This window comes from Malus sylvestris, chromosome 10 (assembly GCF_916048215.2).
Source record: "Malus sylvestris chromosome 10, drMalSylv7.2, whole genome shotgun sequence".
In the NCBI taxonomy this organism is placed as follows: domain Eukaryota; kingdom Viridiplantae; phylum Streptophyta; class Magnoliopsida; order Rosales; family Rosaceae; genus Malus; species Malus sylvestris.
Window position 1 is genome coordinate 27,287,846 of NC_062269.1, and position 27,097 is coordinate 27,314,942.

At 37.8% G+C, this 27,097-nt stretch overlaps 4 protein-coding genes across 5 annotated transcripts; 2 read left to right on the forward strand and 2 right to left on the reverse strand.

The window, feature by feature from the left end:
• Positions 1-1,241: 1,241 nt before the first annotated feature.
• On the reverse strand, positions 1,242-3,765 carry LOC126586806 (FHA domain-containing protein FHA2-like). The gene is made up of 3 exons (XM_050251749.1): positions 3,061-3,765; positions 2,079-2,236; positions 1,242-1,684 (listed from the first exon to the last, which is right to left on the reverse strand). The coding sequence occupies exons 1-3, from the start codon at positions 3,683-3,685 to the stop codon at positions 1,475-1,477; spliced, it is 993 nt and encodes a 330-aa protein (XP_050107706.1). The 5' UTR covers positions 3,686-3,765; the 3' UTR covers positions 1,242-1,474.
• Positions 3,766-3,868: 103 nt separating this feature from the next.
• LOC126586807 (dolichol-phosphate mannose synthase subunit 3-like) lies at positions 3,869-6,338 on the forward strand. Of its 2 annotated transcripts, none has more exons than XM_050251750.1 (4): positions 3,869-4,013; positions 5,296-5,425; positions 5,525-5,632; positions 5,839-6,338. In XM_050251750.1, the coding sequence occupies exons 2-4, from the start codon at positions 5,324-5,326 to the stop codon at positions 5,899-5,901; spliced, it is 273 nt and encodes a 90-aa protein (XP_050107707.1). In that variant the 5' UTR covers positions 3,869-4,013; positions 5,296-5,323; the 3' UTR covers positions 5,902-6,338. The 2 variants fall into 2 exon arrangements, with proteins under 2 accessions (XP_050107707.1, XP_050107708.1); XM_050251751.1 differs by having other exon boundaries at positions 6,067-6,338.
• Positions 6,339-8,526: 2,188 nt separating this feature from the next.
• LOC126586858 (uncharacterized) lies at positions 8,527-12,155 on the forward strand. Its single transcript, XM_050251827.1, has 2 exons — positions 8,527-9,158; positions 10,528-12,155. Exons 1-2 carry the CDS (start codon positions 8,902-8,904, stop codon positions 11,915-11,917), a joined length of 1,647 nt encoding a protein of 548 aa, XP_050107784.1. The 5' UTR covers positions 8,527-8,901; the 3' UTR covers positions 11,918-12,155.
• A 218-nt stretch (positions 12,156-12,373) lies between these two features.
• On the reverse strand, positions 12,374-16,250 carry LOC126586857 (membrane protein of ER body-like protein). The gene is made up of 7 exons (XM_050251826.1): positions 15,830-16,250; positions 14,874-15,374; positions 14,508-14,564; positions 13,760-14,326; positions 13,442-13,636; positions 13,189-13,250; positions 12,374-13,082 (listed from the first exon to the last, which is right to left on the reverse strand). The coding sequence occupies exons 1-7, from the start codon at positions 16,065-16,067 to the stop codon at positions 12,618-12,620; spliced, it is 2,085 nt and encodes a 694-aa protein (XP_050107783.1). The 5' UTR covers positions 16,068-16,250; the 3' UTR covers positions 12,374-12,617.
• Between the last annotated feature and the right edge of the window lie 10,847 nt (positions 16,251-27,097).

Below are 27,097 nucleotides of genomic sequence, written 5' to 3' on the forward strand. Positions count from 1 at the left end.
GGCGGCTTTGGTGGCGGGGCGACCATGAAAACGCCTCTGCCCAGCAGGATTAGAATTAAACTCGCCTAGATGGCTAGATGTGGTCGAGGCGTGCTTGAGGCGTTCAACTAGGGCTCCTTTTTTTGAAGTTGCTGAAATCTAAATTTTTTTTAGTTGAAATCTAAAATTTTTTTAGTTGCAAAGCCAGCTGCACTTCGAAGAAGATGAAAAAGACGACGCCGTTGCGAGTGGTGTTTTTTTTTGTTGACTTCACATTTTGTTTATACTTCTTTTTCTTTTTAAACTAACCCACTTTTGCTGATATTTGTTAATCGACCATATTCCTTTACGTTAGACTTTTTATTTTTAATATTATTTTATATATCTCAAAAACTGAAAATAAGGCATTTCTATAAAAGCATCTTATAAATCCTTTTCTTAAAAAATGTGATTGGCTTGTTTTTACTATTTTTTTTGTAACGTTATTATTCTTTACTTAAAACATCATATTATTCTTGTTTTTCTCTTTTAAGACTGTGGGTCTTGTGAGGCATCCTCACGCTTGAAGGCTTTCGCCTAGGACAGGTTATTCATGAAACACCTCGTCTGCACCTTTACCTTTTAAAACATTGCATTGTAATGCATTTTGGACTAGAATGATGAACCTCTTTGATGCAAGTTCTCTTGTCCAAGGCAATGTTTCTGCTCCTTTGTTTTCTCATAAAATAAAGGAAACTTTTGGCAAATACAGAACTTCAGTGAGATTTACTTTTGCAGGTTAGCGTCTGGCCCCTCCCTACCACTAAACGATCACTCGGCTCACCATTTTCTTGTGTTTAATCAGACCCCGAAACGGAACACCCAAATACCACACCACATTACAAATTGCAACATTTTGGGTCTCCCGCTGAGGGGCCTCTCGGCCAAAAGCGAGAGAAACACTATCCCTCTGTTTCTTTTTTTGCACCCCTTTTGCACCCCATGACCACAGGAAAGGGGACGCGGGGAGGTAAGAAAGGGGATCCTACCAAATTGTTCCAAACCTACGATAATAAGCTCATGAACTTAGTCTTACTTCACTGTGAAGAAACAAAAGAAGACTTACATCTCCAAGTTTAACACAAATGTAGCTCGCTATAGCTTGGCATGAATGTATCCCTAGATTGAAGCAATTTTGTTGATGTTATATAAAGCAAAATGATATAAAGTGAATGGCTGATGCTGCAATCGGCATTCATTAATGGAAAAAAAAAAAAAAACAATTTTATCCAGGGATAAATAGTATTGTTGCTACCAATCATGTACAGAAAATGTCATTGCAAAACAGCCCATATCATTGCTAATCGTTTTACATCTCTTAACTAGCAGGGGTCTAAAAGCTCATATTGCTGCTCGAAACAATTGTACAAATTTTGGCAACCGGAAACTCACTTGCCTGATAAACTACATTGTAAACAATCAGCATCAAGGAAGGTCCATCTCATGTCTTATAATTTTATGAAAGCAGAGAGACGAGAGAAACAAACTCCAGTGTTACCCGGCCCTTGGACCTTGTGTTGATGACAAAGTGTTCGGGGTATTTTCTTAGCAGCATAAGCAAGCCGTACCATGGTTTCCCTTTTGACTCTGGACCAGGCCATTCCTCAGAAGTGAGATACCTTCTCACTCGAGTGTGATGCCAGATGCTGCTATACTGCTCCACCAACTGAACAAAAATGATACAGAGTAAGGCAGAGAAAACCAAGTTTCCAACATCTCAGAACTACAATAAATAAAACTGGAATACGCTACACATGTGCATAATCATGCAAAGCGAAACTAAATTATGCTAAACACGAATAACTAGGGATGTGTTTCTATGCTGCCGATGATTACAGATAACTGTAGCATCCATCACAGATGAGACTAAATAGTGGAATAGCCAATGCTCTAAGAGCTTTTAAGTTGGAGCATATGCCTTTGAACCCACATTTTTGTTTTTGATCTGAGCACAATAACAAAAATCAAGCAAAAATGCAGTTGAAGATTGGACAATAACTAAGGTTAGCGTCGAAGGTTATTACCAAATAATTTGCTCATTAGAATATGTCAATACTAACCTCATTATGAAGTTTCTCCATAGGCATCCATTCTCCTGGACCGCAAAGATCGGAGAGCACAGTAGCAACAGATGACACAACATCCTTTTCCTCCAAATGCAGAAGTTGCTGATTGTCAGTGTCTCGATCAACCCTGGACCTTCCATCTCCTTTCTTCTCTGCAGAAATCGAAGATAAAATTATGGCATAGATAGAACATAACAATAGTTTCAGTTTATAATTTAAAATGTATTTGCATGGAGTTTCCTAATTAAACATCTTAAAAGGAATAAGAGAACAATTGTCAACGCATTCCAAAATTAGGGAGGAAAGAAATATCATTTCCTGGTGAAGTACCAAAAGCGCAACCTAGAAAGACAACGCTAACACTGATATAAAAAAAGCTGCCAAAGAATGTACAGGTCACAGATGGAGATCGAGCTGAAGAAATGTCCTTGAATCTATGGCTTGGCTTGATTCCTCTGAAGAAATGGAATACACCAGTTCTTGATCATCAGAGAAATAAGTTGGCTGATTATCTAACATAAACCACATCCAACCACAACTACATAATCCATTCCCCCGAAAACCGAAAATAATTAAGACAAAACTACTCTGATAAGGAACCGATGAAACCAGTAGTGCCACAAAAGTTCAGATAATCTCAATAATACAGGATAGTATTCAGGATTAGTGCAGTTCCCAAAGAAAATCAATTTGAATGCTTTCAAAACAATCTCCTAAAGCTGTAAAACAAACAGAACAAATGCACCTCGTAATCCTTTTCTACAGAAAGGCGGATAGATCCATAGAAATTCAAGCTGAAATTCGAACTCAACACTGAACCTAAATATGTGATTCGAAACACTTGACAATGCCAATGATTCATATAATTCAAAAAACACAAAATTTTCATATTCCAATTGCCATATCAACATCAATGTCCATCAATTTAATGATTTCTAGGTAAGAGAGAGAAGCTAGAACAGGGGAAAAAACTAACCCAAAGCTCCAGCCTTGCCTGAACCAGAACCCGACCCGCCACCATACCCAAAACCCTCATACCCTTCTCGCCTCATCTTCTTCCCACTCCCACTGCCCCCACCAACATCCTCCTCGTCATCATACTCCTCCTCATACAACTCCCTCCCCCTCCCCTTCTTCCCAATCGGGCCAGCACCCGAACCCGAATGGTACCCGTAATGAGCCGGGCCCACGGGGCTCGGCACCACTGGCACCGAGGCGGGGTAATGCCTGGGACCCACAGGACCACCGAGAATGCTCCTCACCGGCAACAAAAAGTAAAACTCCTTATCTCCGATCTGAAGAAGATCCTGCGAGTCCAGCTTGACCGGGGGGTTCCCGGGTAGGTGGAGCACACCCTCCACGAGGCAGCCGTTCTTGCCGAGGACCTCGAGCGCGAATCGACGCCGCGTGAAGTCGTAGAAAATTCGCGCATGGTGGCGCGAAATGTTCATGCCGCCGCCGAGGCTGGAGAGGTCAACGTCCACCGTCGATTTCTTGGAGTTCCGGCCCAGGATTATGGAGTAGGTCTGCATGTAGTACTCGAAGTCTTCGCCTTGAAGCTTCGCGAACCCCGCCTCCACATCAGTGCTGCCCGCCGCCATTGAAATTTTTACAGATTGCGGATCGGAGAAGAAACTGATATAATTCCCCCAAATCCCAAACCGGTTCGGTCTATTACTCAATTGGAATGTGGTTTATGGGGCAAACTGTGGAATTTTATTAAGTTCAGGGGCCTAAATAGAAACAAAAACAAAGTATTCCCTATTCACTTCTTTCACCCCAAATGTCAATTTTTCGTCATCCTCATAATTTGCCCCTTTGGAGTCCTTTTAGGGTTTACCCTCTCAATTTTCTCTGCTCCCCGCCTGCCCTAAACGAACACCTTGGTCTCTGTCACTCTTCTGCTTCGTCTCTGTCACAAAAATCACTGTAATTCTTTCTACCCATCTCGAATTAATTCAATTTTTTGCTAAAAATCCTTGCTTTCTTTCAATTTTCTGTCAATTTTGATGCGAAATTTCTTTCTTTCACATATTTGTCAGCTTTTTCTGTTCAATTACTTTGTAATCCGAAGTGAGAATTTGTACGTTTTTTTTGGGGGGGGGGGGGGGGGGAGGGAACTAAAGGGATCATTTATCAGATTTTGGTGCAGTAGATGCTTTTAGCTTTTTGTTTGGGATCTCATATGATCCATGGCTTGACACAAATGTTTGATTTAGGGTTCGCTCTTGATTGTTGATAGAATTTCTAGTAAGTCTGCCAGATGATGTTGGGAAATTGCGCAAGGGCTTTGAGATCCAGGTTATAACCATTTACATGGACTGGAACAGTGAAAAGGATTACTATGATCTATCCCTTCTGATGGCTCAAAGTTTACATTTTTACCGCCCATATACAAACATAAATGGAAACTTTAACGAAAAGTTATTGTACCGTTTATTTTAACGAAAAATCATATTTTTACACTAAAAATCAATCCTGATACTTATTTTGTCTTTATTGTTAAAATTCAAAGTTTTCAAACCATTTTCGTTAATTTTCTTACAAAAATTTATGTGCTTTCGTCACCCATCTCGTTCTGGCTTGACTGTTGAACATGGGAAAGATTGAACTGTTTCAGACTTTCAATTAAATTTGTGCTTCAGTGGGAGTGAGGAAGTTATCGAACGATTCTCGTTCTGCCTTGAACTTTTTGCATTTTCTACCTAATAGGTCATGGGATCGACCACTAGTTGTAGTGGATAAGTCTCCTGAGTGTGGTGATGGGGGAGGGGAGGGCTACTGGATGAGGAAAAGTAAATACGTAGGATTTAAAGGAATTATCGTGGTTTATTTTCTTAAGTCACTATTGTTTGATTTGTTGCTTTCATGTAACATCATTTTTTCTTTTCCTTCTTTTGAGGCAGCATGTAGCAAAAGTCAAATAGAAATGGCTTACGTTATATTTTTCTTATGCTCTGAATTTTCATTTACGGTTAAAGTAGCTACAATTTCTCTTCAGTTGATTGCTCGTGTAAAGCATATGGTTTCACCGTTAATACATTACACTTACGAATCAACTCGCAGATGTGCATTGCCTTGTGTGCTTGGTCATGAATTCGTTGTTGTTTTCATGCATGAATTTGAAAAACATTATAATATCTCAAGTAAGCACATCACAGGGCTTGGCTTTGTTTCTTTTCACTTATGTTATTTGTAACTTGCAGTGCAGAGGAGTAGGAACTATTTAATATAAATCAATGAAGCATATTGTGAAAATTCTGACATTGTTAGTGGCCATCTCTGCCTTGTGGATTGGTCTCCTACAGACGTCTATTATCCCACGTAGTCATACTTGGTTGGTGAGTTATTTTATCTGTTTATTTCAGTCGGTTTACATTACTGTTTATACTTTTCATGTTATATTATGCTTACTATACTCTGTTTTATCCTCTTCCCAGCTACCAATATATTTCATTGTGTCTCTAGGATGCTATGGCCTGCTAATGGTTGGAGTTGGTCTCATGCAATTTCCGACTTGTCCTCAAGAGGCAGTACTGTTGCAGCAGGTAGATTACATTTTCTATTTATTTTCTGCTCAGTTTACTTCGCTAAATGATACTTTGGTTAATCTCTCTCTCTCTCTGTGCTATTTATTACACACATCTCTCACCTTTTACATTTATATATGTTTGTCTTTATAAAAAAAAAAAAAAAAACTTTGAACTAAAACATGTTATAAACTCTTATTTCTAACCGATGTTATATCCATTAGGACATAGCTGAGGCCAAGGATTTTTTAAAGCAGAAAGGGGTTGATGTGGCTGGCTGTGATTGATTCTGCACGCAGAGTACTCCCTCTTCTGTGTTTGGATATAAAGAAAAGACCAAATTTAGTATAGAATCCATTGAACTCCGCTCGTTCTTGCAGTGATATGGTGGATGACTTCATGACACCTTATTGTTTCTGACTTGTGGAAAATTGGAGTTTTTAACTTGCCAGGTTTTACTCAAGGTTCTAAAAGATGCTAGACGCTAGTCGGGCGGCGGGCTAGGAACTAGTGCCTAGGCACCTATGCGGGGTCTAGGCAGGTGGCTAGGCGGATTAGGTGGATTTAAGTAAATCCATTATATTTCGTGTAAATAAGTGTGTTTATACTTAAAATATATATAATTTCATCACAAACTACAAAATAGAATAACATATGTATTATGAAGTATTGGAACATAATGAAAACATGGGGAACAAACATATAGTGTGTACTCATTTAAGTATTCAACAAGTCTCTTACAATTTATTGAAAAAATTAAATGCAAATTGAAAGTTATCTATTTTTTGTCTAAGTGAGTCGCAACCTAGGCAGGTGCCTAGGCGGGTTTGAACGGATTAGGTGGGTGCCTTGGCGATTTAGGCGGGGATTTTTAGAACAATGGTTTTCTAGGTTGAAGCAATGAACAACGCCTTAGGAGTTTCTAACTTATAGCTTCAAAGAAAAAGCCATTGATTGTGGGAAGTAGAAAGAACTTTTGGAAAGTGTACATCTCACCGTTGATGTATTCCTGTCTGTCTGTGTCTCGGATGAAATGTTTATTTTTGTTCTTTCGGTACAAATATGGAAGTGTTTTGTCGAGTGGGACAATGTTTGGAAGTTGACTTCTATTTTCTTTTCCTTTTCCTCCTCATGTTTATATTTGATCAGCGGAAAGTAAACTCAGCAAGTCCAATTTTTTTTTGGATATTTCAAACTACTCAATATTTAGGGAACTTTAACGAAAAGTTCTTGGTAGTTCACTTTAACAAAAATTCATATTTTTACAATAAAAAGTAAATTATAGTATTATTCATTTTATCTTTTATTTTGTTCTTATTATTAAAACTCAAAGTTTTCAAGTCATTTCATTAGTTTTCTTTGTACGGAAAATCAACGGTTAAATACTAAATTGAGAAAATACTATTTTTTCTTGTCAATTTAATGGATATAAAGCCGGACTACATAGCGAGGGAGCTAGAATTTCAACGGATTTCTAGTAAAAGCATTTCTAACAGATTCTGTGACTTTGGTACTAGTGATTTACAAGAAGAATAAAGGTCAAAGTAGTTTTTCTTTATTCTTTTGCTATCCATTCATCACCAAATTCATCACATTGTATGAAGAATAAAGTTCAAAGTTGTTCTTCTTTGTCCTTTTTCTTTTCCATTTAACCTTTTAGATGTCTACTAAACATTAGTCTAGTAGTACAATAAAATTCAGTTTGAATTTCTAATGAAATCATTTCTAACAAAACATCACTTAAGCAAATTAACCCTTATTAAAGAACAATGTTTGGCTACTTAATAATGAGTAAGACCTTCTATTCAAAACTCTTCATGTTTGAATTATAGAAGTTTGTGCTTATGACCAGAATCGTTCATATTATAAATTACTCTGCAGAAAATGAATTAAAACTAAAGTTTTTTAGTCAATCTATTTTAGCAAATACATAGATGGTCCGTAATGACTTTTACCAATTTTGTTCATCTGTTTTTATACAGTTCGATGACTAAACAATCTTAATTTTAATTAATTTTTTACAAAAATTATCTTTATAGAATTATTTATAATATGAATGATTATAATCATAAACACAAAATTCTATACATTAACGACGAACAGTTTTGAATTAAAATATAAGTCATCGTCAAAATAATGTATCACATGATAATTATTGTGTAATTTGACATCTTCACATGATCAGACGGGCCCAGGGTGGTGACCTCACAGAAGAAACCCATCACTCCACTTTGACCGTAACTTCCTATGAAATCTTACTTTTTTATAATGTCAAAATAATTTTAAAATTACATAAAGAAAAAGCGACCCAAATAAATGTTTGATTAGTAATAATTAAAAAGGAAAACTAATAAAAAAGGCTTGAAAACTTTGAGTTTTAATGATAAGAACAAAATAAAGGGTAAAGTGAATAGTAACAGGATTGACTTTTTAGTGTAAAAATATGGTTTTTCGTTAAAGTGAACAGTACCGGGTGCTTTTCGTTAAAGTTCCCTAATTAAAATTCATAAACTTTTCTTGCAAGTTAGAATGCATAGCCTCAGTATGAAACAAACGTCCCTTCTTTAATACCAAATAGTTACAAAATGTTTATATGTCATAAATAACTAATATTAATACAATGTAGATGCACGTTTAAAAAAAGGAACGCTTGCATTGAGAATTTTTGTTAGTACATGATTAATAATTCTTTGTGTTACGTAGTATTGATATTATTGATAATATATCAATAACACATTCGTATATTTCGTTTTTTACAATGCTAATATTGACATATAAGTTATCATATATTCGTATATTTCGTTTGTTCCATAACTGAATCAAAGTATATCAGTAATAAAAAAAATAAATGATCCAAAAATTAATAATAATAATAAAAGAAGAGACTTGATGATGTTCACATGAATATTCCAATTCCAAAAATTGGTCCACTCCATTTTTCACTCCCTTTACTATTTTCCTACTCACAATCACACATTCAACTCTCCTTCTCCTCGCTCAGAGTCTCATACTCAGACAAACCATTTTCTTTCGGCCCAATTTCCAGCTCACAATATTAACCCCAAACTCACTCCCCCCACCCTCTTCCTCCCTTTTAACTCGTCGGTCTCGTCCTTCTCCTTCTCTCTCTCTTTTCCTTTTCCTTCACAATCATGGCAGCAAACAATGCAGACCCATGTATTAAAATGCCACTTTAGCTCGCCGTAGATCCAAATTTTGAAGCTTTTCAATCGAATAAAGATAACCCATTTGATTAAATCGTCCAACTTTGTCGACCCTCCGTTGAAATGGGTGGTCTGAGGGAGTCGTGGTGCTTCTGCAAAGGAGTCAGCAAGTCTGAGAAGATGAAGGCCGCCATTTTCTCCGGCAAGGCTCCGGCCATGGCCATAATTTCCGGCGCCGCAAATGGGATCTCCGGTACGGGATTCCTGATCCACCGTAGTCTACTATTGACCACCCACGTTAACCTTCCGTCTGTGGCGGCTGCCGAGAGCTCCGAGATCCGGCTGCAAAACGGTGTCGCTGCAAGTCTCGTTCCCCAAAGGTGACTCAATACTAGCTTTGGTTAAATTTTTTTATTTCTTCATAAAGTTTTGATTTTCTTTGGTTATGTGGATAATTAATTGAAAGTAAATACTGGGGTTGGTGTTTACTATTGGTTTGTTGTTGGAATAGTGGAAAACATGAGACCTGTCCACATCCCCATTTTTACTTCTCATATACTCTCTCAATTTCCGGCCATCAGATTTGATGATTTGAGGAATTTCAATGGACAAAAATTAGTAAGGGTTTGTGGGAAGTAAAAAGTGGCTGGTGAATAGGACTGGCCTTTAGTTTTTTGCTGTGGGTCCCAAACGATAGAAATTGAAATTTTTGAACAGTTTGATTGTATGATGTTTCGACCCATTTTGTTGCTATCAATGGAGAATTGATTAGTTTTGTATTGAATATTTGGTTGTGTTGTGACATTTGTGTTTTCATTGGTGAGATTTGAATTGGTCAAAAGTCGTAATGTGAAAAGAGTTATGGGTGCTGCTAAGAAGTTGGATTGTTTTGTATGCAACTTCTGGTGATTATGTTGTTGGATCTGATTGGGTCATACTCATTCATTGTCTACAAGTAAACTACTGGTTAGGAGAAAAAGAGTATCAGCTGATAACCATTTTTTCTCTGACAAGAAATATTCTAATTTAAGAGAGAGGGATTCAAACTTGAGTGCAACACGGTGGTTACGCTGCCCTAACCAACTGCCCAAATCCCAAGTCTGCGGTACCTGGTAACCATTCAGATTAGTTAAATGTGGAAGTCTTTAATGTAGGGGATGGAGACTGGGGAGTTCAGGGGTAGTACCGATAATGCAGTAGTTAAATGAACTAAAACTGGAGGTACTGTGGATGGATGGCATGATAGAGCTACAAAGGCAAGAATTTTAGGCAATAAGAGATTCCAGTGACTGAAAAATGGAAGAAACTGCTTGTTCGTTTACTTTGGAGATGGAAATTCCTCCAGAACTGATCTGGCAAGTCCTCCCTGAGTCATGAAAATTTTGTTGTTTTACTTTTGAGTTGGGTTCCTAAGGCTTAATTGTGCCACACGTTTATATTTAGGTAGTTATCTTGTGGGTTACCTCCTATGGGAAATGATTACGAAATGGAAAGGTAATTGAAAATTGGAGTACTTAGCATCATGACGGTGATGATTCGGTTTTTTTTATTTTTTATTTTTTTTATTGTAATTGATGTAGTTATTGAATACAAATCTGTTGGATCTAATAGAAGTTCCGTTCTCTAGTTTAGACTGATGGGGAAAGGACGATTTGGTGACATTGTTCTCATAAAGCACCAACGCATCATGTTGCCTTTACGTTATCAGGCTTTTGAAGTAGCTTTTCTCACTCTTTCATTGGATTGCAGATTTTTCATCACCAGCTCCATTTTAGATCTCACAATAGTAGGTCTGGATGTGGTGGATGGAGATTCAAATGCCCAAGGCCACCTCCACCACTTGAAGACCTGCTCTAAACCAAGCCTGGATCTTGGCAGTGTAGTTTACCTTCTAGGCTACACGGAGAAGAAGGATTTGACAGTTGGCGAAGGTAAGGTAGTGATTGCCACAGACAATCTCATAAAATTGTCAACTGATGGAGTAACATTGAGCCCTGGTTCAGCTGGATTTGACGCACAAGGGAATCTTGCATTTATGATATGTGATCCGATGAAACTAGCAACATCTCCAAACACCAAATCCTCATCAACTTCCTCATCATCCTCCTCGTCCTGGAAGAAGGATCACCCGATGCAATTTGGTATCCCCATTCCAATCATTTGTGATTGGTTAAATCAGCATTGGGAGGGCAGTCTCGATGATCTTAACAAGCCTAAGCTACCACTCATTCGGTTAATGTCTTCTGCCCAGAAAAGTGAGCACTCTTGCGCTTCATTCACACAGCGGCAAGTTTTTAAGTCAACTGAAGGTGATAATGATGGAACACCTTCGTCATCAAATACAATCTCAAAACCTAGGGACCAGCATGGACCAAGCTGCTCTGCTGCCGCAAACACTGTTGAAGAAGAGGCCCTAACAGGTGATCCTCATGCTGCACATTTACAAGGTATTCCTACTCCAGAAATTTATGAATCACCGAAGTTAACAGCTATCCCTCTTCGGAGAAGAGAAGGTTCCCCAGTTCAGCTTTTGGACATTAATTTTCCTCCAAGGGTTGCAAAACCAGCAGTTCTACCACAGTCAACCAAAAAGTTACTCCCGAATTCTGGTGAGAATTTTGTCAGGGAGCCTCCTGAGCAGATCCCAGTAAGAGAAGGAAACAGAGTTGAGGATAGAGGACCAGCCAGTCCTGATGCAAATGCTGAAATTGCCTCGACGGGTTCTTTTAATGGGGCCCAAAGTGAGGTTGAGTCTAGTTCATTACCCGTAGGTGCTTCAGATATGCAGAATGGGTATAGTAGTGAGGGAGAGACTATGTACTCTGCTGAAACTGCTGAGAGTCGAAATTATACTACTCCTGCAGATGGAAAGTTTCAACAAGTGGGAAGGAGCCAGAGTTGTGTGAACTATAATAGATGGGGAACCACCCAAAGTAACCCAGTGCAGCGCAGGGCGTTGCTAGAAAAGCAGAGGAGCTTTATCCATGGAAGGAAGATGCATTCGCAAGCAGCAACTTCTCAAAGGAGCAATGACTACTACAGCCCAACTGTCTCCTCAATCATGAAGAAGCGGAACTCAGAGCAGCCTGTCAGACCCCGGCAAATTGCTGTTCATTCCTCCCCAAAATGGAACTTCTGAGTTGATTCATATCAAATGTGACACCGGAAAATGATTAGCATGAAGAACGTATAGTGTTTTGAGTTAAAACGCCCGTTTAATTTCCACTATGGTATAGTGTAACAAATTTGTTGTGAATGTGCAGAGAGACAGATATCAGGTGAATAAGAAAATTCAGCAAAGTTGTAATTTTGCTCCTAGTGAGTCTTGTGTTACTGGTTCCATATCATCTATAAAGTTATTCTTTGAGGGTAATAAACTCCCAGTGGCAGGTGGATAGATGTTTAGTTCCGGGAAATTTAATGGCACGTTTCGCTGATAACTGCCTGGTTAGAGAATGGACAGGGCGGCAGCGTTCGAGCTGCATATAACAAAAGGATAATTATCGAACTTGGTCGAGTTCTGCCATTTTCGGCCATGGGATTGACGTTGAGACTCGGATCGCATACTCGGAAAGGGAATTAACAAAGATGATCATTATTGCGAATGAGCCTGGACCATGGCATGCATAACTCCGAAAACGTTAACGATTTTATTCATTACATTGGCTTTGATCAGAAATCAGGACTCCCAAAGCTATAAGCAATATTGCTAAAGAACAGCTGGGGGAAAAATTCAACCAATTTATTTAGAAAACTAAATGCCGATGATAATTGTTGCCGCGCTAGGACAATGCTCCAAGGAAAAACTACAAAAAATCTCTTGTTGAGACCGCATCGTATCAATAGGATTCCAGTGCAGGCTTCGCTATGCTCATCTGAGGAAGCGGCAGAGAGCTGGATACAGTTGAGGAGAACCAGCCAAGCTTCTCTACGAGTTTGTCAATCAGGTCACCTGCTAAGTAAGAAACACCTCCCACCGCAATCGCGATGGTAATATAGTAGAGTAAAGTTTTGATGTACTTTGGTGGCCTCTGGATGTAAGCCTTTCCAATTGCGAGAACTATGATGCATAGAAAAGAAGCTACTGCAACTGCTGCAACCTTTAGGTCCCTGTTGTTGCTCTGGCGGAATGAGAAGCCATAAACCACAGGAGGTATTAACCCGAAAACGATGAATGATAATACAGCAACAGAGGCATGAAGAGGGAAATTCTCTCTTTTCCCTAGTACTTTTTGGTATCTCTCCACTTGCTCATCTGTCTGACCGGAGGGGACTTTTGAATGATCATCTTTCAGTTCCCACAGCTGTAATATTTGTTGCGGATCAGAAAACATCAAGAAACAAAATACAGTGCAAATGGGGGGAAGAGTGAGTGAATTTTTAAACTGAAGCTCCGAGTCTTTTACTCACATTATGACCAACGATGAAAAGTCCGCCAAGTAAGTTTGCCAATGCCAAAGCTAGAATGTTCACTGCAAAAAGAAGATAGTTACAAACCTAAACATGATGATGATCAAGGGGCGCAAGTGAAAAAAATTAAATCTGTTAGTTTCAACTACAGGAATGAAAATGTACTAAGATATAAAAACTAGATCCAATTAGCTCGTATATAAAGAATCTCAGGCAGTTCAAAATTAAATCAACTAAATTAAAAGCAACGTACGTGTTGCAGTATCAGCACTGGCTGCAGATGTCACGATGCCTAAGCTTGTAATTGCTTCAGTTAAACCGCCGTATACAATGCTTTTGATGATTTCTAACGTTTTGGTATCACCTGTTTCCCCTGTTTCAGGTATCGTTGGTGGTTCTGGACTAATAACGACTATCCTACTCTCAGGAAGCTCAGATGTAGTTGGCCCTGCATCAACACATGTAAATTTCCATTAGAAGGTTTTGCATTGCTATAGCACTCGATACTTCCACTTTCTAAAAGTGATTTCATGTTAATAATTTCTCATGTATGACACTGTCTTGTACAGACCTGCATCATTTCCTTGAATTTGTGCGGGGTCTCGCGGAATGGCTACAACATCTATTTCAGATGGTGGGGGCTTGGTGGTCACAAGTACACCAACTCCAATTGGCAGAACAGGAACTGAAGGTTTTTTATTATGTACTGTTCCATTCCACTCTTCTGAAGTAACTGATTCGTCAACTTCGACACTGCTCTCAAAATTATTTTTGGAGGGTTTAGTTGTTGCAGCAATTCCAACACTAGCTTCAACAGACTCACCAGTTACTGGAGGTTTATCCATCGAGGCAGCATCACTAACTCCAGTTGGCTGAGCAGGCATCGTGGGACTTTTATCATATTGCGTTTCATTCAAGCTGTATGATGGAACTGGAACTTCGACTCCAACACTGCTCTGAATATTATCTTTTGAGGGTTCAACTATTGCAGGTACAGTAGCTCCAACAGGATCTTTAGCCGCTGGACCTTTACTTACTGGTGCAGTTTGTATATTTTGATCTTGTGGTGTTCCAGCCGAGTCATGTGATGGAATTGGAACCAACTCTCCAACTTCAACATTGTTTCCAGTATTGGTTTCTGCATCAACAAATCAAGTAAGAGGTTAGGCTACTTCATAATGAGAAACTTGAAATCCACTGATTCATATTTTAATGACAGCTCAAAAGGTTTATCGTGTAAAACTGTCAGAGAAAAAAGCCTCTCTTTTTTGTGTATGCGAATTATGCCCAAATTTATCAAAACACCAGTAGAAGTTTACCTTGTTCTGTATGATCGTCCTCATCTTTAGGTACCAATTTAGGAAAGAACCAGCTGCCTGTTATATTGAAAGAATGGTTAAACTATCAGCCAAGGATTCAAAACAGAAAATGTCACACCACAAAATGCCTACTTGGCAAACAAAAACATCACAAGAGGAAAGATTCAGGTTCTGGAATTTTTATAGCAATACCATGATCTAGATATATTACAATTTTTATATTCCTTCACATCAAAAGATATTCTTCTTTCATTTACTGGCAATAGTTAGGCAATTGAATTCCTTGTCCTAAATTCTGTCAAATCTGTTCTAGCATCAAATGCAATGAACAGAAAAGTTGTTAATAGAGTAAGGATGCAAAAGGACCTGCAGGAATGAGGAAACTGAAGCACGAAGTGCATCGAATTGGATCAACTGGCGGAGGAGGTGGTGCAGCTGGAGGTAGTGTATTTTCCGGCTCTCTACCACGAATGATAACCTTTGTGATGCAAGAATTGCAATTAGGACAATAGAAATCATGCGCGGCCGGCTTCTGATAAACCCTTTCAAGATACAATTCAGACGCTTCTTGTTCACTGATTTCTCTTAGCTTAACTCTCCTATTTTCGTTCGTCCCACTGTTGATAGAAGCAAAACCATTCAACTCTTCACCCTTCTGCTCAACTGACTTCTTGGAGGATAAAGTACCAAAACCATTGAACTCTTCTTCAGTCTTTATATCACCACCATCTTCGCAATTAGTAACACCAACAGCACTCTTATCAAAGGTTAGCTTGACATCCGGTATTTCATCTCCAGGGTTTTTCCTGAAAGAAAAATCAACATGTCTGCCGTTGAAACCAGAGATCTCATATGGGGATTCAGTACCTGAAACAATGCAGAGAATTGAAACATCTCATCAGAAAACCATTGAGCTTGGCCAAACACAATCATACAGATATACATACCCTATTTGGCATGAATTTCCATGTCCACCAACAGTTAGATTACAGTCCCAGTTGAAAATTACTCTTGGTAAATTGATTAGTCAATTAACCTGAACCCATCTGATTCTTCCTAGCTAATTAAACATTAAAAAAGGGGTGTAAAACAAACAAAACAACAAGTAATTACTACTGAAACTGCAATAAAAAAAAAACCAGAACTTTAATCATGATACATAATTAAATGTAGTTCTTGATACACAAACTATTGAACTAACAAAAAACCTGATCTGGGTTCAATTCAAAAGCTGATAAAAATCAAACGAAGATCTGAAATCACAAAACCCAATAGCAAAAAGAAAAAACTTTAATACCAAGAAGTGTTCTTTCTTTCCTTACCTCCATTTTTAAGAGAGATGGAAGCTCCATTTCTTGGGGTTTCCTTAACTTCCTCAGCCTCGTCAGCTTCAGTAGAAGCTAATGAACTCTCAGAGGAAGAAAAGATAAAGTCACCGTTGGAGACAGTGGTGGTGAGATTTGCTGTGTTGCTGTGCTGGCGCGGCAGCTTTCTTCTCAGAGCCATCCCTGCAGCTGCTGCTTCCTCTGTCTCCTCCTCCCACTTGTTCATTGCCTCCATTTTTTCAACCAATTGCCTTGCTCTGAAGGAAGCTCTGAGGCTGAGTGTGATCAGTATTATATATTATCACCGGAAAAGTGTGAAGTTATGACATTGTAGGTTAGGAATGCTGTAATGTGCTAGAATTCAGAGATTTTGATTTGGGTTGCTAGATGAAGTCAGTATGTAGTTGGGTGATATGCTAATTAATTAATAAAAAAAGTTTGAGTCTTTATTTGGCAATGACTTGATTACATCCAAGTCAAGTGATTGGAATAAAAAAATTGTCACGTTTTCAAGTTTGAATTAAGGATTGTATTTTCTAGATGAAAGGGATGCCAATTTTTTAGGGGTTTTAAGGAAACATTAATCGTACTGTTCACTTTTAACGGCAAAGATATTTTAATTCTAAAAAATCACTATTGTACTATTCATTTATAACATTTTTTTGTTATTTTAGTTAAAATTCAAAGTTTTCAAACATTTTTCGTTAGTTCTTCTAATTTTTTAATATGCTCAGAACATGAATCAATACGTCATATGTTATTATATAAGTGAAATAAAGGTTTGCTTTTTTCTAGTGTTATCCCACTTGCATAATAATATATGACATGTATCCCTTATTTTGGTCACACTGAAAAATCTTTTACATTTTTACTCATCACTCTAATTATTATCATTAGATGAGTTAAGCCATGAAAAAATAAGTAGAGTTCATTTCACTCAAACGAGTAGTTAGCAGCGTGAAACTCGCTAAATAATTGTGTTTTACGTGTTATTGGCGATTTTATCTGTATACAGACAGACATAAACATAATTGAGAGAAGTCAATTGTTATTAAAAAATGCCGAAATATTGGATCATGGGAAAGCGTGATTTAGATGGCATCTGGCAGATGAAATCTATTTTACATGGAATAAGGATCCGGAGATTCGCATATCTTGTTCGTTCATCGTACATCGTAAGGTCAGAAATTATTTTAAATTTTATTATTTAAAATTAATCACAAACAGTACTTAACGAAAACTAATCGCACGATATACGATGAACGAACATGATTCAAAGATCTCTGGAATTCTCACAAAGAGGATCCAGATTCTTTTACATGATTCAGATGCCAAAGTCAACACACATCCCCATATGAACGCTTTAGACCCAGCAGAGTAATTTCCAACATGATCTTCTTCGGATTCTTTTGGTGAGGATTCTGGAGATCTGTAAATCGTGTTCGTTTATCGTACATCATGCGATTAGTTTTTGTCAGATATTGTTTATATTTATTTTAAATAAAAATATTTAAAATAATTTTTTACTGCATAATGTACAATGAATTGATATGATTTATAGATTTCTGGAATCCTTACAAAGAGGATCAGACGAGAATCCGAATTTGAGTAATTTACGTAACACGAACATATCACTACAAGACTCTTCTGACAGTGAAATAATGATAAAAAGTTTTATATGTCTTCATTTCATTACACGAGACAGCACTATAACAGTGTATTCATGTCGTGTAAATCTTTCTTCTAAACCTAAAAAAGAAGGTTAAAAACAAGAGTCTTTTTGGTTGATGACACATCCCGACCCAGAATGTCCACTAGGACTCCGAATCGAGCTATACTGGCTGACACCTGGAAGGTGACGAAGCCATAAAGTATAATGATGTGGAAAATGTGAATAAATTTAAACCTAAAAGCACCTAAAGACAAGTGTGCATTGTGAGAGGGGATGAACCCATTTCACATGCGACGTTAGAGCATAAGTAAAGTACAATAGTGTGGGTAAGGATCGTACCATCGGAGGTAGCCACCTATACTGAGATTTGTCTGTCGATACGAACTTTCAGCAGCTAAAACCTAGAGGGGCTCAAAATAAAGGTGAGTGGGCATGAAAATAAAGTTTTTACTAAAACCTATTGAAAACGTTATAACCCATCGCCATAAAACCAGTATAATTTCCCAGAAAATAATAATACATATATATATATAAATCATGCTCGAGAGTAGTGAAAACCAAGTATATGTCATGTCAAGTATCTCAATGAAATAAGTAAGCCAGGTGAAATAAATCAATGTAAAATGATATGCCAGCCGGAGTCACCTAACGTGACCTGTACGGCTGAACCTATAGCTTATTAACGAATTCCTGCACACGAGTTGGAACCAATTATTGTGGTCTGTACGACAGGCCTGGGTGTAAATAAGTACACTTAAGTGCTACGGTCACGTGAAGGTTGTGCGAATAATCGCGGGTCACCTACGAGTCGGAACCACCTAATGTGATATGTATGACAGGGCTGTGCACCAAATTTGGATCCAAGGTTAGCGTGAGGTGCTGGAGGTGAACATCACGTAAAGGACTGCGCCCTGGCCACGGGCGAGAGCACTAATACCGGGGTGCAGGATAATGAGCTCTACATACCTCTACGTATAACCATAACCAATGCAACCAATAACATCATACAGTACTCACCTAAAACTTACCTGGCCTCCATAGCGTCATACCATAGTATGCATATACATACCAATGCATATAATAAAATGAATGCAAGCATGACATGGCATTTAAAAGAATACGCTCGTTTAAAATAGTTTCTGGGAAAATGTAAAGCATATATATACGTATATATAGAAAACCAAAAGCCCATTCACTGGAGTCTGCCTTACAACTCCCTAGCGCAAACATCAAGGCGTCACGAACGATCGGTGCCTAGAATAATTATCAAATCATGTCTTAGAATTCTTATTAATAGAACATATAACTTACATATCCTATTCGTAAAGATTCGTACGTCGGATTCCCGATCCGTAAGTTTCTAATATCCTCAAATATTACTTATTATAACGTATCAAAGTTTGGTGACGATTCAACGGTCGGATTGTCGATTGTTATAATAATCAAGTGAGGTACCTTAATCAAACTAGGTTCACAATAATCAAATCACATCATATGGACATCAAATCTGAGATCAAGCTATCAATTTAGTGTAAAATAGCATTGGCGGCCCACTGGCCACAAGTGGCGGTTGGCCGTCCCGACTCGTCAGAAAATTCAATTATTTCTAAAAATTCTTAAATTTTATAGGAATGAATTTCTCAATGAATAAAGCAAGTTTCATACCTGTGATTAAGGCCAATTTGGCCGGCAAAAGCCTCAATTTCATGAAAACCCGCCGGAAACCCTAAAAATTAGGTAGTTGCTGATTCGCCCCCAAAACAAACTCGACGCCTCCTCCAAGGCTTGGAACTTGCTCCTGGGATTGAGGGGAGTCCATTAGTAGTGGTGGTTTACGGAGTTAGCTTCACGATCATTGGATTTTTTCCGTGCACCCTCGGAACCCACGAGTTCCATTCTTCCCGAAATCAAGGCTAAATCTAGTGAAATTTGATTGGAAATGGAAGATGGGAGGTCATGGAAGGTTTCTCAGGTGGTGGGTGGCGATGATTTGACGGAAAAACTGACGGAAACTGACACACCCCGACCGAGATCAAGGCATGCTGGCCGTCACGTGAGAGTGACGTAGCCATGTGCACAGTGCCAAAGCAATAATGATAAGAAATATAAGAATAATTAAAAACCAAATTACTAGAGTGCACTACTAAACAGGAAGTGATAGGAGTTATTTACAACAGTAAACACTCCTAATCAGAGCATAAGTCTAGGTACAATCCAGTAGGACAATTATTAGTTATACAGTACCAGGAATGTCCTATTGGTATTTAGATAGGTCAGAACTGCCGACATCCTCAAGCCACCAATAGCAAGCTTACTTAAAATCTGGAAGGGCACAAAACAAAAAACGTGAGTGGTCAAAAAACAAATGTTTTACAAAATCATTTCATTTATCAACATAACTAACCCCTCGCTGTAAAACATGTATAATTTTTCCCAGAATCAAGATATAAGCATATACATACATACATACATACATACATACATACATATATATATATATATATGAAATCATATCAATTCAATTCATGCTACACATAATCATATTCATATGTATGCCATGCCAAGATATAATAGAGTAAGCAATTCAGATAAGAATAATTTCATGAAAATATAACATGTTAGCCAGAACCCCTGTGGTAGTCTATACGGCTGAATTCATAGCTCAAAGTTACTCTAGCCAGAGTCACTACAATGACCTATACGGCAACATACTGCACAAGAGTCGGAACCAAACAAACAGGTCTATACGACAATAATGGGTGTAATACAATCATGCTCAATTCTACTTTCACATAATAGTTGGGCGATAAATCGCTAGTCACCTACGAGTTAGAACCATGAATAAGGTCTGTACGACAAGACTGTGCACCTAAATTGGATCCAATATGAGCATATGGTGCAGGAGGTGACATAATAAACAGGCATGTGCCATATCTATGGCTAAATCATAATCACCCTACGTGCAATGTTATGAGCACAACATTATTCAATCACATATCGTATCATCGATGATTCACATAACCAAACACAACTTACCTGAACTTACCTGAGCGTCCACAGCACCAAATTTGTATGTATAAATCATCAATACCAATTCATGTATGAATTATAAACTTATATGCATGGCATTATGGCATAATATCATTTAAACACATATTTCTAGGAAAAATATCAAGTATATAATATATAATGAAAACCAAAAGCCCACTCACTGATAAGTCGAAGGGTCGTAGCCCCCGAGTCGCCCTTGGATACGCTCATCCTCGGGATAAGTCTCACCTATATGCGAATTAACTATAAAAACGTTATTTTAAAGCACATAGGCAAAACTAGCTAATAACTTCTCATACAAAGTTCAAAATGGGTATATGAACATACCACAGTGACCTACACAACCTCAGGATCATCCCCATATTTTTAGATAAATTTTTGGAAGCTTCACGCGCCCCTACGCACGTACAATGGCAAGCATAGACGCGCCCCCCCACGCACGGCCATGTGCCAGGCATACTAACGGCGTCAGTTAACACCGTCAGGTATATACCGCGAATATTCCGTTAACTTCTAACTGTTACCGTTAAATTTAACTAACGGCATTGGAATATTCCGTCAGACTTGACAAAATATTTTGTCGTCTTCAACCTTGGGACTCCGGCGACTGTCGTCGTCGCTGGAAAACTGGGGATTTTTAGAACTTTGATTTCTCACTCGTTTCTTCACCATTTTTCACGTAATTTATACCAAAATGAAGCTCTTAACTTGTAGAACACAATCATACTAATTTAAAGTTCTAAAAGTCATGGGATCTCACTGGAGAATTCTAAGAAAAATCGGCCAAACTTCGTCCACATGATCCCGATGTCTAAAACCTTCAAACGAAGCACTCCGAGCTTCCTTGGGACCTCATTAAGCTTCCTACAAGCTTCAAGTTTCCAAAAACATCCATAATTACTTGTGCATGAACAGTGCACAAATTGGGGGTTATGAAAACTAGGGTTTTCGAAGGTATCTTTACCTGAAATGGGTACCAATCGACTCGTCTAAGCTTCACGAACACAATGGTGCCAACTTTGACCACGATCTGTGAAGTTTTAAGGGTTTTGGGTGTTTGTCCGTACTAGTTCGAAGGAGAGAGAGAGTGTCTGCGAGAGAGGGAGAATGTAGGTGTGTGTGTGTGTGTGTGGTCCAAAAGCCACCAATCAAAACTAAGAAAAGTCTTAGTTCTAATTGGGTCACCAATCTAAAACAATTTAACCCAATAATAACTCACACATATTATTTAACGTCCGAGGACAATTCTGTCATTCCACATCATCGAAAATTATATATTTGGGACGGGCTGTGACAGAAACCACCGGAAAAGATGGCAGAACTTGGTCGGGTCACAAGTCAATGGGGAACCCAGTGGGTTCCTCTCCTTCTCCCCTTCTCTCATTTCCCTCATTTCTCTTTCTTCCATTGGCCACTCTCTTCTCTTTCCCTTCCTCATTGGTTTAGTTCCTCCCTCATTTCTCTCCTTTATCATCCATCTTCACCGACCATATTTCTTTCTTTAAATCTGGGCCACACATGTAGCTCCACTAGATTTTGCTCCAAAAATCTGGAGCATTCTAGAAATAAATAATTTTACAATTTTGCCCTCGACTACATTCGTTAATATCTCATTCGTTATAACTCTAAATCACGATCAGTTTGCACCCACGCGTTCGTAGCAACGAGTACTATGAGGATACACCAAGAAAATGAACTTTACATGACACGACATGGCAGTCAACAAAAGTCAACACTTTGGCTCAAAGGGCATTTTCGTAAATTCACTTTTTAAAATTATAAAAATCATAATAATTGAGGACGGGTTGTTATGGTTGAGGCCCAGTATATTATGGTTTAACCTAACATTTACATGGTTTCACATCAAGGGATTATCTACAATACTTACATGTATTTAATATAATCATCATCTAATTAAACTTAATTTTTGCATTTATTTTTTAATGCATGTTGCTCACCTCCCTAAAGTAATGATAATGCTCACCCCCAACTGATAGCCATTAAATTAGTTTAAATTTCAAGATTCGTCTTAAATTAACTTAGCCAAATTAATCCAATATAAACTTTTCGTAATGGAAGAAAAAAAAATCATAATAATAGGTGATTGGGATTAGGATTAAATAGGGTCGATCCTAAGAATTTTGGGGCCATAGACGAGCCTTCGAAGTGGGGCCCTAGAGTTCTCTGACCCTCAATCTTTTGTATATTGATATGTGTAAGAAAAATCGCTATATATATATATATCTATTTTTACATCAAATATCATTAAAACTCATATCAAAAGAAGAAACATATACAAACATTAATTATTTTTTTTGAAAAAACGATATTATCTAAACTAAGGGGGATGTGGATGGGTTTAGCCTCACAATCGGCTAGCAATAATGTGGTTCAAATTCGTCTTTGGCGAGAATTGTACCTAAGACCTCTCACTTACAAGTGAAGAGGAATACCACTAGATCATATTACTAAGTAGCGTATACAAACATTAATTAAATATTACAATTTTTGCGCTTTTAGACGCAAATGTAATAATTAAGTTTACATAATCAAATTGTTCAACCAATTCTTTTTCAATTGCTATGATTTTATTTTTCGATATTTTTATTGAATTTTAATTGTAAAATTTATCTATACATATTTAAAAAAATTAGGGCCCCCCGAAGTGGGGGCCTTAGGCTGGCGCCTATTTCGGCTACCCTAAAGTCCGGCCTTGGGATTAAACATTTATTTTTATCATACAAAAATGGAAAGCTATATTAGGTGACGTTCTGGTCTAATAATTGTGAGAGTCATACTTTAGAACCTATTAGTTTCTAAATATATCACATTCATGAGTTTGGTATATTAAACTCATGAGTTTAATATATTGAGTTCACATATAATCTCAATATATTAGTACAACACTCTGTTGATGCACAAAATCAGTGAAAATTTTGGAATAACGTAAAGTGTCAAGTTAGTGACCTTCGCTCCGTTGCTCCGGTCACCTAGTGATGATGATGTGTAAAGAGATCAAGATAAGGAAGCAAACACAAGATGTACGTGGTTCACCCTAAGTTTGGCTACGCCCACAGAGTAAAAGAGTTCTCATTAATAGTGAAAGGTTTACACAAATACATAGCTTTAAGCATAATCATCATTAGTGGGTTCTAAGAGCATCCCTAGTGATGGGCTCTGTATACGGCTAGAAAAGTGGTGGATATAGCTCATTTTAGAACTCCGAGGAATCTTTGGGGCTTTATAAAAAAATGTTTCCCACTGAAGGGCTATTTCTTTCGGGTTCTATATGGGGCTATACATATTTATTTATGTAGTAATTTGATTAATCGATAATATTTTTTTTGTGTGTTAGCTTTTCTTAAATTGATTTTTGGACGTGATATCTTAATTATTTTTTTATGAACCTTTCAACCTAAAAAGTTCAAACTGTGACAAAGTTAAATTTCATCACTTATGAATCGTTCGTTGGATTAAATTTTGTTATCTCAATCTCATCGGTTGAAAGAAACAAACTCTCACTTCGCCCTTTGAAATAATTTCATTTTCACGTACAACACAACAATTTATCTAGCACCAATTGGTAAATTGACATACCCCGACCCGGAATGCCCACTATGACTCCGAATCGCGTTGTGCTGGCCGACACCAGGAGGGTGATGAAGCCATAAGGTGTAGTGATGTGGAAAAGGTGAATAAATTTAAAACTAAAAGTGCTTAATTTAAATAGTGCGCTGTGAGCGGGAATGAACCCATTTCACACATGATGTCAGACCATAACCAAAGTACAGTAAGGTAGGATGCTAATTATACCATTGAAGGTAATCTCCAATACCAAGATTTGTCAAGAATCCTCGTTGATATGAAAGCTCAGCTACTAAAACCTGGAAGGGTGAAAAACAAGGGTGAGTGGGCCTAAAAATAAAGTTTTGTAAAAACATTTTCGAAAACATAATAACCCCGTAAAACAAGTATAGTTTCCAAAATATATATACCATGTATAGGAAGAAAGTACTTACCGTAGTCTGCAATAACTCAAGAATTAAATACGGCATAATATTTCGTAAATAAATGTATGACGTCCGTAATCAACATAATCTCGCATGATAGAATATATCATATCGAGTGCTCATTGACACATGCTGACACACGAGTTCATGCAGAGGTATTCTGACATGAACAAGATTGGGTGTAACAATGGTATACACTATAGTACTACAATCACGTGAAGATTGGTGCTATGCGCAGCACATATGAGTCGGAGTTGCCTATTGCAACCTGTACGACATGACTGACACCTACAATGGATCCAAAGTCAGCGTACGGTGTAATGTGCACATACACATGAAATCCTGGCCTTGGCCCGAGCGAGTACTAACACCGATGCAACAAACGATGAGAAAATAACATAAATGTAGTTATGCCATAATGATTCGATAATTCTAGTCATCATAATATTATTCATATCCGTAAATTTAGCTAAGGCATCCCGTAAGATTCATAATGATTTCCTAATTCTCTTCGTTACATCAATTCCGATAAATATTAATTTAACTACAACATTCGTATAGGAAATTCATTATTAGATGTATATATATGGAAACTAAACATATATATATATATATATATCAAAGAAAAGACCCACTCACAAATCATGTCGTTGAGTCGAACATGACTCGTAGCATCAAGAGTCATTGCGATGCGTTTCGCCTAGAAACGAAACCATTTATGTAAATACGTAACGTACTAACGTATAAACGCATTTTTCGTACAAAGTATGGCTAATAAAGAAACTATTTTAAAATAATCGAATTTCAAAAAACGGACAGTGGATTCTTGGTTAGTGGTCGCGACAGGTCCAAGTTCACGGTGATGCACTCGTCAAAATGACATGGATGATTGTGATGTAGTTTCTCTGCACTTGCAGAGATGGCCGAGAAGAGGTGAGGGAGGTGCAGCAAGTGGCAGAGAATGAGACACAGTGAGGGTGTCATCTCGCTGTCGTGGTGAGTGATGGCTAGGGATAGGCAAAATACCCATGGGTTTGGATAACCACGGTTACCCGCCCATTTAAAGTTTATGGTTACGGTTATGGGTAACCGTTTAGACGAACAAACGGTTATGGGTATAACCATTTATCCGTGAAATTTAAATGGACGTTTATGGGTATTACCTGCGGTTATAACGGGTATCCATTTACCCATTTAATTTAATATATGCAAAATTAAAAAAAAATTAAAAACTCTAAATTTTCAATCTCTCCGTCATACTCAAACAAAAGAAGCATTCTTATGGAAATGATATGAAAAAACGTAAATAAACTGAGAATTCCAGGCACCCCTAACGATGCATGCATACAAAGTTCTAACAATCAGGAGTTCAATGATCAACAGAAATGCCATGGCAAAGTCAATGTCGAGCAATAGAGTATTAAACTATCTTCAAATAATAACTAATTAGACCTCAATGATGCAAAGCCATATACAAGTGACTGAGCTGAAGAAAAAAAGAGCAAGTAAAACCTTATGTATCGTTCGTAAACTATTATTTCAATTATTGGAATTGTATGAGGACTTAAATGATTAAAATACGAAAATGCATGCTAAAATGTACGTATAACGGTGTTTCATTGTCAGAAAACGAAAATTATGACAAATTTTTCTTTTGTAATTTTCAAGTTGTTAAAACAAAAAAACATGTAAACGGGTGAAAAAAGGGTAAATGGATAAAAAAAGGATAACGGGTTCAAAAACGAGTAAATGGGTAAACGGTTATGGTTAAATGGGTAAATGGTTATGGTTAAATGGGTACACGGTTATGAGTATGGTTAACCATTTTTAAACTGTTATGGGTATGGGTATAACCATTTATACAATTACCCAATAGGTAAACAGTTATGTGGGTATGAACATAAACGGTTATGGGTAAATAACCGCGGTTACTCGCCCGCCATAACCGTTGCTCATCCCTAGTGATGGCATTGTGACAAGGGGTCTCACCGAAGCAGCTGGGTTTGCTGGTCACTGTAAAACGGAGGAAATAGGGAGAAATGAGGAGGGAAATATGAGAGAGAAATGACACGGCAAGAAGGAGAGAAAGAGAAGAAGAAAGAGAGAGAGAGAAAGAAAGAGAGAGAGAATGATGTGGCAGCCATCTAGCCGAGGAAATAAGATGGGGATATTTGAAAATGAAGGATAGGTGTCCTAAGAGATAGGGAGTCACGGGAATGGTGAAGGAATGGGGTGTGGGCCCCACATGTCTCACAAACAATACAAAATATCCCTAAACATGAAATTACTAATTTATCTTCGGTATTCGATGTTTTGTAAAATTTTAACTGTAACTCTGATTTCTATTCTGATTGCACCTATGCGTTCATACTGTTGAGTACTTCGAGAATATTGACAAAATAGTAACTCGTACGCATCATGAAAATACGGTCAATAGAAGTCAAAATCATTGCCTCTAGGGCATTCTCGTCATTTCACTCTTTTAAAATTAATAAAATCGTAAAATTAGGGACCGGTTGTCACATAAATTAG